General features: G+C 37.7%; 1 protein-coding gene across 1 annotated transcript in view; it reads right to left on the reverse strand.

Moving 5' to 3' along the window:
* SOS1 (SOS Ras/Rac guanine nucleotide exchange factor 1) overlaps positions 1-12270 on the reverse strand; it is a gene marked incomplete in the record, with an annotated part of 130821 nt that overhangs the window by 59131 nt on the left and 59420 nt on the right. Inside the window, 2 exon segments of the mRNA XM_014588926.2 lie at positions 4981-5124; positions 9398-9607. Of these exon segments, the coding sequence (XP_014444412.1) occupies positions 4981-5124; positions 9398-9607 (354 nt within the window).

Here is a 12270-nt window from a genome sequence, read left to right on the forward strand (position 1 = left end):
ATTCCTTGGATTATGCAACAAGAAAAATGAACCCAAACATAGACTTTATGAAAAGAAAAAGACGTCAAGAAAACAGGAAAAGGAACACAAGAACAGAATGAAGAAAGTCGAAAACTACAAAAGTCAATGTTGGTGCTGGTAAAAAGTCGGAGTAAAGATTCTGCAATGACTATCTGCAGTGATTGGATTTTTCATGAGGATTAATAAATTTAAAAATTTCACATAAAAAAAAAGATGGCTATAAACATTTTGCATGTGCTCAAATTTCATGTAAATATCATAATGTATATATTTTTCTGAAGTTTTTTTGTTTTGTTTTAAGGTTTTTGCCATAAGGTGTTTGCACTTGCTGGAGAGAGACAGAGAGGTTAACTGAGAAAATGTGAGAAATCACCTCCGGGGAATGGCCGTGCCCACAATCCCTTCTCCTCCATTCTCCTCCTAGGATTTTGGGCGTGTACACATGTCAGCCACATCAGCCACCTTGGAGTCCAGCGCCTTAACCACCACACCACTTACTGGCCCCTTTTTATATTCAAAGTTGCTTTTACGATTTATCCATTTTGATTCGTTGGTCCTTCCAGTTCGTTTATTTTAAAACTGTACAATATTCTGTTGTTGAATATATCAGTTTTCTTTAATCCATTCTCTATTCATTACCAGTTAAACTGTTCCACACTTTTACAATCATACGCAATTCCATAATTAACACTTGGAGAATGTCCTATTGTGTACATATGCATGGAGGAGAAGGGATTGCAGCTTGACCATTCACCATGAAGACAAGATAAGGGTCCAATTTTACTGTTTTGTGCTTCTCATATACCTTTATGGTGTCTTTTCTCGAATTTAAGTTTTTAAACTTTAATCTCTTCCTTTTTGGTTTGAGTTTTCTATGTGTTCTGTAAGAAACACTTCCCAACTCAGGGCCGGCAGGTGGCATGGTGCTTAAGGGTGCTGGACTCCCATGTGGCTGACCATGGTGTGAGTCCCATACTTTGTGGCTTGCTTTCTCACTTTCCCTTCCGTCTGTCCCTCTCTGGTAAAGTTTAAATAAAAATAATTCATTAAAATAATAAGATAACCAAATCCCAGCTACAGAATAAAGTAGCTAATTAATATGCTATTTAAAAAAAAAAAAAGAAAGAAACCCTTCCTAATTCGAAGTTATAAATATGTTCTCCTATATTTTCTTCTGGACTTTGAATGTTCTACTTTTCATTTTTATTTTTTTCTTTATTCATGATAAAATGTGTGCACATGAACGAGTAAGGAAGATGAACACTCTCCATGGGGAATGCTCACACCATAATCTTCCCCTGCCAGACCACCAGCCTGTCAGATACAGGACACACACACACATGCCTAGCAGTTTCAGGCCAACTGACCAGGGAATCAAACCCTAGTTACCATATGGAACCCAGCTTCTCTTGAGTAAGCATATTACTGCTGTGCCATGACTTTTCATTTTTTTCATTTTTAATCTATTGAGAACTTTTTTTGAATTATGCAAGGGACAGAATGATTTCTCTCTTCCTCTTTGGGTAACTTGTTTTGACCCAGCATATGTTTTCTTCTACAAACTTTGTTATTTTAAATTTTGTACTCAATGTTGAATAGTAGTGTGTTAGGTAGAAGATTCTATATTCCTGGGCTAGTCAGTAGCATGGTGATTAAAGGTGGCTAGATCCCACACGGCCAATTATACACTTCGAGTCCCAGACCTTGCAGCTTGGGAAAAACGCTGAGTGTATCTGCCCAAAATCCTGAAAGGAGGGAAAAACGGATGAGAAGTGACTGCAGTGTGACCATTGGCCATGGAAAAGGGGTGCTTTCTCACTTCCCCCCACCTCTAGCAAGTGCACATGCCCCCTGACCAAAATAAATAAATAAATAAATAAAAATAATAAGAGAGAAAAGTATTTATTTTCCCTTAGTACTTTGAAAATATTACTCAAGTGACTGCTAGCCTCTATTTTTTTTAAAGCTATCATTCAAATAATGTCTTTTGTAGATAATATCCTCTTTTCTCTCATTAAGATTTTCTCTTGGGACCAGCAGTTAGCGTAATGGCTATGTCGCTGGACTCCCACATAGTCGACCGTGGTTCGTGTCCTGGACCGGATGGCTTAAAACTCATGCCGGGCGCATGTGCATGCGTGCCCATCCCCCCTGGGGGTGATTTCTCGCTTTCTGTCTCTCTGTCTCTCTCTGTTTGGCGAGTGCATGCGCCCTATAGTGAAAACCTCTCCAAAAAAAAAAAAAAGATTTTCTCTTTACCTTTGATGTTCTATAGGTTCTATAGTTTTACTACCAAGTTTTGGCTGAGGTTAATTTTTATTTTTTTCATCTCCTCAAATACTGATATTATACCATTCTGTCTAGAACTCCTATTTTATATGTCTAGGTGTGTCTCAGGTCTCTCAAAACAACCTTCAGTACTTTGAAATGGTCTTTATTATCTTGGTCTCAGTCACATTCTCAATGAATTCCTCAATTCCATCTTCCACTTCACTAACTTCATCCTTGAACTGGGTGCAGCTCATTATTACATGATGAGCTTTTATTTCAACACCTATATCTTTAATTCCAACATCGCTAGTTATTTCTTTTTGATGCCCATCTGTACTTGTTCCCATCTACTGTGTAGCACAGCTTTATAAATGAATCATTTTCCTTCATGAGGATGTTCTTTAGACATCCTAAACTTCTTCTGAACTCTTTGTATGTCAATTGCGCAAAACTAATATAATCTGGAATACATTTAAGTTCTAATTCTTGATTTAGTTAGATATGATTCTGAAGTAGCATTACAATTTATCTTGTATTTTGGAATTCTGTACTATATGCATTTTAGTGGGAGGCTTTTAATTTTTGGTTTCATTTTTATCTTTTTATGATCATTCTTTCAGACCAGAATCTGATCTTTAAATGATCTGCTGGGTTCAGGATTTATGACCATATTGGCTTAATACTGTAGGAAAATTTATTATTATTGTGAGGCAGCCTATAATTTTTAAAAGAATTATTTAATTAATTAATTAATTAATTTACTTACTTTTACTTACTTTACTTTTACTTATTTACTTATTTATTTAGAAGGACAGAGTGAAAGTGAGAGAGAGGAGGAAAGTGAGAAAGCAAGTTGCCAGGTCTGGGGCTCAAACCGTGGTCGGCCATGTAGGAATCCAGCACCCTTAACAACCAAGCCAGTTGTCAGTCCTAGCAGCAGATTGGCAGATTTTCCTAGCATCTTATTATAGGTGAGGACTTGGAGCAAACCTTGTTTTGCCTTCCATGGAGTACATTCAGTTTTCATTATTCTTAGAGCTAAACACCCAGATACTAAATTCACTACCTATTCTATTTCTGATCCTGTTTTCAAGTCTAGTTATGGAGATTCTACTTTTTTGCTTTTTATACTTTATTACTTCTATGTATCTGGAGCAAGAGTGGAGAGGCAGTGGTAAGGACTGAATTACCATTCCATTTTGCATGTAAGTGTAAAAAATGATTTTTTTATGAGCTCAACACTGTACTATAGTAGGACAGAGTAAATTTCAGAGTGAAAACAGAGCAAGAGCTAGAAACCTCACAATGACTATCATTGCTAACTTACTAGAACTAATTCATATATTTTTCCACCAGAAATATTTAGAGCCAGCAAGGTGCCATGGTGGTTAAGGCATTGAACTCCCACATGGTCAACCGTGGTTAGAGTCCTGAACCTGGTGGCTTGCTTTCTCTCTCTCTCTGTTTCTCTGGTCAAACTGAAGAAAATTAATAATAAATAAAATTAAATAATTATTTTAAAGAAAAATGGGGCTGGCAGGTTGCATGTGGTTAAGCTGCTGGACTCTCACAGGGCCGACCATGGTTCAAGTCCCAGATGTGATAGCTGGCTTTCTCACGTTCCCTTTCTCTGTCTCCCTTGGACCAAATAATGATAATAAATAAAATTAAATAAACAATTTTTTAAAAAAGGAATTTTCAAGGAGAAGACTACCAGTTTTTCTACATCATGATATGCAAATAACATAGGCTTTGGGCCTGATTTTCCTGTTCACTGCACTCCTCCTATTCAAAATAATAATGTAATGATCATGATGGAGTAGCTTTTGTAGGAAGGTGGTTACCTAAACACTTCAGATGGGTTATTTAATTTTCATTGAAAATTTTTATTTTATGAAGATAAAATAGAGGGCCGGCAAGTGGCATGGTGGTTAAAGGTGCTGGACTCCCACATGGACGACCACGGTTCAAGTCTCGGACCCGGTGGCTTGCTTTCTCACTTCCTCTCTGTCTCTCTCTGATCAAACTGAAAAATAATAATGATATAATAATAAAGTTAAATAAAATAATTCTTTAAAAAAAAAAAGATAAAATAGAGAAGTGAAGTTTAGAGAACTTGTCCACAGTCTCATAACTAAGTAGCACAGCTTAGATTGGCAAGCTTAGTCTGACCCAGATCCAAGTTCTATGGCCCCTTCATTTACAGGTCAATCATTGACATTTCTTTTTTTTTTTTTTAATTTTTAAGAATTATTTATTTTACTTTATTTATTCATTCATTTTATTTTAATTTGACCAGAGAGAGACACAGAGAGAGAGAGAGGGAAAGTGAGAAAGTAAGCCACCAGGTCCAGGACTCGAACCATGGTTGGCCATGTGGGAGTGTCCAGTGCCTTAGTCACGCCACCTGCTGGTCCCAATCATTGACTTTTCTTCCTGTGCTACAAAAGCTCTTACAGTAGGCTTTTGGGTGTCAGCTGTAATGCCTCTTCTCTTGGAGGATCTGCTTCTCTATAATCAATGAGACTACTTTTTTGGTTTTATAAAAGAAACAAATGTTAACAATGACTTTTTGAGGAAGTGGCAGTAAGAGATAAGTAGTCAGCTGGAAACAAGAATTAAGATTTCCAATTTTAATGTAGATGTAGGTTTATGCAGACTCTTTTGGTATATAACTGAGGTACTTACCTCTGCTAAGTCTTCAAAGCAGCTTCCTACTAAAGGGTGGGGACTGCCTTCATCTGTCATCTCTACAGTATCTTCTATATGGCCCAGTAACTTCACACTAAGTTCATGTATATCTACTATACGACTAAATATATTTTCTACATCCTGTTGGGGAAAAAAACACACAAGTTTAGTTAGGTATTTAATAATAAAAAATAAATTTGGGGCCTTAATAAGTCATTTAAACCATGAAATTTAATATGGTAAATGCGCTGAGAAATTTTAATAACTTGCAAATACATATAAAAAAAGTACTTAAGAATTCTTTTTATGAGGCTAGCTGGTGCTGTAGTGGTTAAGGCAGCTGGATCCCACATGGTGAACTGTGTGGTACATGTCTCGGACTCTGCGGCTTGAACTTCACATAGTCGCTGAACTTCACGTAGTCGACTGCGATTTGAGTCCTGGACCTGGCGGCTTAAACTCATGCTGGGTGTGTGTGTGTGCATGTCCAAGATCTTGAGAGGAGAATGGAAGAGAAGGGATTGCAGTGTGGCCATACCACCTGGGGGGTGATTTCCCCCTTTCTGTCTCTCCAGCAAGCTCACGTGCCCTACAGCAAAAATCTTTCTATACAAAAACAAACAAACAAATAAACAAACCAGGTTCCAGCACACATGTGTACGTGTGCCAAATCCCAAGAAGACAATGGAGGAAAAGGGACTGTAGCATGGCCATCCCCCTGAGTATGATTTCTCACTTTCTCTGGGGGGCTGGGAGGAAGGAAGGAGGGAGAGAGGGAAGAAAAGAAGGGAGAGAAGAAAGAGAGAGAGGAAGGAGGGGAGGAAAGAGAGAGAGAGAGAAAGTAAGGAAGGAAAGAAGAATTCCTTTTGTGATGGTGTACAATTTGCAGAAACAGTTGACCTTTGAACAGCATGAGCTTAAACTGCATGAGTCCACTTAAACATGGGATTTTTTTTTCAATAAACATATTGAAAAGACAGTATAGTACTGTCACTGTATTTTCTCTTAAGATTTTAGTAACATTTGCTTTCTCTAGCTTACTTTATTAAAAGAACACAGCACATAATTCTTATAACATATAAATTTATTGTTAATTGTTTATTTTATCAATAAGGCTTCTGGTCAGTGGGAGGCTATTAGTAGTTAAGTTTTTGGGAAAGTCAAAAATTAAATGTAGATTTTCAACTGCAGGGGGAGTGGGTCTATGCCCCTAACTCCTACATTGGTCACAGGTCAGCTATATATTTCCCTAGGTTAGTGGTTCTCAAACTTTTCAGCCTTAAGACTCCTTCACACTCTTAAAAATCATTAAAGAGTCCAAAAACCTTTGTTTATAATTATGAGGTAGGAGACAGGGACCCTAAAAATATAGTTAAGATACAGGTCCAAAATGGAATCACAAAATGGCTAAGTTTTAAGATGGAGACACAACAGCTCAGAAGCAGCTCAGCTCTCTCTGAACTGCTTGCTCACAAGAAACAGCCTGCATCAGTGACTCAGTGATGGACCAAAAGCAAATACAGCAATTATGCTGTTTCCAGGTTCCACCACATTCCGCGAAGAAAGTAATGGTCTTTTATGGCCCAAAGCTCTTAGATAAGAGTCTCATGAACTTCCTACCCACTCAAAAATCAGGAGAAAAATAACCAGCTCCATCTAGCATGAGACCCCCCACCACGAGGGGAACACACTGCAAAAGCCCCTCCTGAGAACAAGTCCAAACAAAGGCGCTCACAATCAAGATAAAAACTCCTTGCTTTAGTTCTTTTTCACCAACCCCTTTTGTGGAACCCCCTCCCTGCCAGGGAGCCGTTCTCTCCTTCAATAAACTCCACTTTCCTATCCTTCCTCTGTGTCTGTCTCTTTAATTCCTTATGAGTGTGAGACAAAGAATTGGGCTCACTACTGTTCCTTCATTGGGCCCACATACCTCAACCTCCCATATCAATTATTTTTATAAATATTTACTATATTAAAAGTTAAAACAAATTTTTAAAAAATATTTAATTCACTTAAAAAATAGCAAAACCATTTTGTGTTAACATAAATAGTAACTATTTTTCTAAGACAAAAAAATGTTTAGTGAATGAATGACACTTTTCTACATTTTAATAAAACCTGAAAAATGTAAGCTTAACAAAAGACTTTAGTATTTTCATTTCTATTTCTTCATTCAATTCACTGTGACACAATGTTTTGATTGAAGTATATGAAGAAAATCTATCCTTATATAGATACGCAGTTGAAAAAGGGAAGAGCACTTTAAGTCTGTTAAAATAATTATGGCTTTTTCTTTTTCTGTGTAATTTTTCTATTTAGATACAAGTCATATACCACAAAATTTACTCTTTTGAAATGTACTAATTAATCAATGGCTTTTGGTACCTTATTTTTATCAAGGACTATATTTTTGTCAAGTCAACTCTGAGGCATCACATGCACATATAAGAAATACCTATTTATTTATTTATTTATTTTTAGAGAGAGATTTTTGCTATAGGGTGCATGTGTTTGTCTGAGAGACAGAAAGCAAGAAATCACTCCCCAGGGGGAATGGCCATACCACAATCCCTTTTCCTCCATTCTCCTCTTGGGATTTTGGGCACACATACACTTGCTTCCGGCATGAGTAAGTCAAAACATTCTAACCATAGTCAACTACTTGGGAGCTCAGTGATGTAACCATAACACCATCTGCTGGTCCCAAGAATTTTAAATGTTACTTTTTGCTGAAATGTTATGTAGTTATTCATCTTTATAACCACCACCATAATTAAGATATAGAACATTTTCAATTATCTCACTCCTAGGAAACCAGTTACTTGCTCTATGTCATTTTAACAGTGTCTTTTCTAGAAGACTAAATAAATTGAATCATATCTAGTCTTCTGTGTCTAGCTTCTCAGCTCATGTTTTTGAGATGCATCTATGTTTGCTGTACAAATGGTCTTAAAAAGTTCACAGAAACTGTATCATAAAACACTACACACACATTTCAGTATTTTTGCACCAAAATAAACCTTAATTCTATTTTGCCAAGAACCTTTTGAAGTCCCCTTGTATATAACTACCTTATTTTTCTTTATTGCTAGGCAGCATTCCACTGAATAGGCGTACACTTCGTATAACCATTTGCTTGTTGATGGACATTTGAGTTGTTTTTTTTTCTAGTTTTTTACTATTACAGATAAAGCTGCTTTGAATATTCACGCACAAGTTTTGGAGACAGGTTTTCTTTTCTTCTTCTGACCAACTACTTTCCAGAATGTTTACACTAGTTTACATTCTCACAAGCAGCTTCTCCACAGTTCCCGTGTTTGGTAGTGTCAGTCTTTATTAAGTGTGTAGTAGTATCTTACTATGGTTTTAATTTACATTTATCTGATGATTAGTGATGCTGAGTACCTTTTTAATGTGCTTTCTGGTCATTTTTGGTTCTTGGTTTTTGTCCTAAGAAATCTTTGGTCTCTATTTTGTTCTTTCGTCTTTTAAATAACTTTATTAAGATATAATACACATACTATGTAATTCATCCATTTCAAGTGAATAAGTCAATGCTTTTTAGTTTAGGTAGAGATTTGTATGACCATTACGTACTCTCTTACTTACTAACGTTCACTTATCACCATTACTTGAGCCCAGTCCCAGCCTCTGCAATGAGCACTGTTTCTCTGTCAGCCACTACGGCTGGATGGTTCCAGTTCCAGGAATTCCTAGTATCCAATACCCTTAGATAACCTCGCTCCTCTCATTCAGCATCTCTCCAGCACCAATACATCACTTTGATTACTACTGTCAGATCAACAATCCCTTGTCAGAATTTCAACATTCCGGCTCCTTCTTTTGTGCTTCTTCCCAGTGACACCACTGTCACACTTCTACAGTAACCACCACAGTGTACTGCAATTTATTTTAAGGTACACTTCTGTCTTGACTAGACTGAACTTGAAGAAAGGAGCTATTTCTTATATTTACAATTGGTTTACTTTAGAGTTTGTCTTTTAACTTCTGGTGATTAATCTCTTTTCTTTTCTTTTTAAAAGAAAGATAGAAAGTGAGAAACTACCCTCCAGGGGAGATAGCCACACCACAGTTCCTTCTCCACTCTCCTCTCAAGATTTTGGGCATGCATACAAACATGCCCAGCATGAATTTCAAGAAGCTGGGTCAGGGACTCGAATAGCAGTTGGCCATGTGAGAGTTTAGTGCCTTAACCACTACACCACCTGCTGGCTCCTGATGATTAATTTTTTAATACTGCTGTAACTTTTTATTTGTGATCATGAATTAAGTCCCACAAATTTAAAAAAATTGACAAATTGCAAACTACGAACTAGACAAATTCAAATTTGAAACAGTCAAGAAAATTGAAAATTGCATGCAATAATAGACATATATATAAAACGATACTTACATTAGCAGAAAACAATTTTGAATTGGAGACAAAGGGCTCTCTAAAAACCTTAATAATTAGATTTAGTTCCCTTATATATTGTCGAATTTCTGCCATAAATGCTTTTACCAAATCATAGTAAGTTTGTTCTCCTGAGGTGGAAGGCTCTTCATCAGTTAAAGATAATATATTTATATCTTCTACATCTTGATGAAACATATCCATTAATACCTGTGTAGTCAAGAGATATAAAAAAGTAGAATACAATATGAATCTATGGTCAAATATGAAGTTAGATGCCCTAACAAGTTCTTCGAATACAGTTTTTAAATGACGGAAAAAGAGCACATGTAACTATCGCCTTTCTTAGATATCCTGACACTACCCCTCCATAGCTTCTCTAAAACGGAAGTCTACATCTGATATCACCTACTGCCTCCTTGAAGCTCTCTATTAATACTAGTGTCTGGGGACCAGCAGTTAGTGTAATGGCTATGTCGCTGGACTCCCATGTAGTCGACCGTGGTTTGCGTCCCAGACCTGGTGGCTTAAACTCACGCCGGGCATGTGTGCGTGCGTGCCCAAGATCCCAAGAGGAGAATGGAGGAGAAGGGATTGTGGCGTGACCATCCCCCCTGGGGGGTGATTTCTCGCTTTCTGTCTCTCTGTCTCTCTCTGTCTGGCGAGTGCACGTGCACTATAGCAAAAAAAAAAAAAAAAAAAACTAGTGTCTGTATGTCTGTCTCTCATTAACCTATTATTTCTAATTTGGTTTCAATAAATTTCTCTCTGATTTGGTTTCCTCTGTCACAAACCCTTGCCATCATTTATTCCATGGCCTCACTGTTTCTCTCAGAATAATTCTTATAACCTTCTAGTTTGCCTTTGTTACTATATTTGTTGGGAATAATCAAAATGAGCCCTGTTTTTCCCAAGAATTCTATGCTATTACTTTTACTGAAACTCATCTTTCCCCTTCTTGTGAACTTCTACAACACCATTATCCCTCTTACACAGAAAAATAATACTTTATTTGTGCTACTTTCTGTTTCTTGATGAATAGAATGTAAATGTCCTTTCATCAACTTTGGAGCCTATTTTATACTTCTCTTATATCTCCTTGTTATATGAGCACAGAGAAGGTCTTCAAAAATATCTGGTTTATGGGAACCAGCTGTTAGCGTAATGGCTATGTCGCTGGACTCCCACGTAGTCGACCGCGGTTCGCATCCTGGACCTGGTGGCTTAAAACTCACACCAGGCGCGTGTGCGTGCGTGCCCAAGATCCCGAGAGGAGAATAGAGGAGAAGGGATTGCGGTGTGACCATCCCCCCTGGGGGGTGATTTCTCGCTTTCTGTCTCTATGTCTCTGTCTGTCTGGCGAGCGCACGCGCACTATAGCAAAAATCTCTCCAAAAAAAAAAAAAAATCTGGTTTATCTCATTCATTAAAAAGTATCCAATATTGGGGCCTGCAGGTAGTGTAGTGGAAAAGGTGCTATATTTTCCATGGTCAACTCCACAGTTTGAACCCCAGATCTGGCAGCTTGAAAATCACATTGGGCGTGTCATACCCAAAATCCCAAGAGGCATGGCCATCCCCCCCGGGGGGTGCTTTCTCACTTTCCCTCCCTCCATCTCTCTCTCTCTCTCTCTCTCTCTGGTGAGTACATGCACTCTATAGCAAGACTTAAGGAAAAAAAAAGTATTCAATATCTTACATTCAATTTTAAATAGTAATTTAAAAAATACTCATTTCTTTAAAAACATCAAAACACTTGAAATTCTTCAGATCAGGTCTTTTTTTTTTTTTTACTTTACATGGCTATATTGTAAAAAAATGATCAAATGGATTCAGTAATCGGAAAGAATATTCTAAATCAAAACAGTAAGAAAATGGAATATAATACTTCATCAGAAAATGTTTTCTTTCTGCAAAGTCATTTTCCTAAAATGAAAACACTGAGGCATGGGACCAGCAGTTGGCTTAATGCCTGTGTCGCTGAACCCCCATGTAGTCGACCACGGTTTGAGTCCTGGACCTGGAGGCTTAAACTCATGCCGGGCGTGTGTGCGTGCGTGCCCAAGATCCTGAGAGGAGAATGGAGGAGAAGGGATTGCAGTGTGGTCATCCCCCCCGGGGGGGTGGTTTCTTGTTTCTGTCTCTCTGTCTCTATCTGTCTGTCTGGTAAGCACATGCACCCTATTGCAAAAACCTCTCAAAAAAAGGAAAATACTGAGGCAAAGACTTTATACTCAGATATAATGGGAGTTCAAGTCGAGGTTTTGAAACTGCTCAGAAAAATCTGAACCAATTTCTTTAACTCTCTCAATTGCAGTATCCATTCGTAAAATGTAGGTAAGATCTCCGCCTTAGAGGGGTACCATAGGAGCAAATGTGATACCAATATATGCTTAACTTATAATAAATGTTTACTCTTAGCTTTATCATTGTAAAATGATGAGTAGTATCTAAAGATGACTAGGTACTGAAATAAAACTACTGCCTAATATGTTTATGTTTTTGAAAATTATGATCAAGTAAATCTGTAATCTTTTAAGTCTTCCGGTTGAAATAAAATTTTAAGAAATTTATTATGAAGAGATTAATATTGGCCAGCCCGGTACCCTTGTCTTAAGGGAGCCAGATCCCACATGACTGACTGTTTAACTCTGGCTCTCGCAGCTTGGAAAGCACACTGGGCACATCTGTTGCATGCCCAAAATCCCAACAGGATGGAAAAATAGAGAGAAAGGGATAGCCCGTTCCACTGGGGGGTGCTTTGTTCCTTTCTCTCTCTCTGTCTCTCTCTGGCAAGTGCACATGCCCTCTGGCAATTAAAGAAAGAGAGAGATTACCTGGCCAAGGTGACACAACCAGTAGGGTGTTCATGC

The sequence above is a fragment of the Tupaia chinensis genome, unplaced genomic scaffold (genome assembly GCF_000334495.1).
Source record: "Tupaia chinensis unplaced genomic scaffold, TupChi_1.0 Scaffold000317_1, whole genome shotgun sequence".
Taxonomy (NCBI): Eukaryota; Metazoa; Chordata; class Mammalia; order Scandentia; family Tupaiidae; genus Tupaia; species Tupaia belangeri.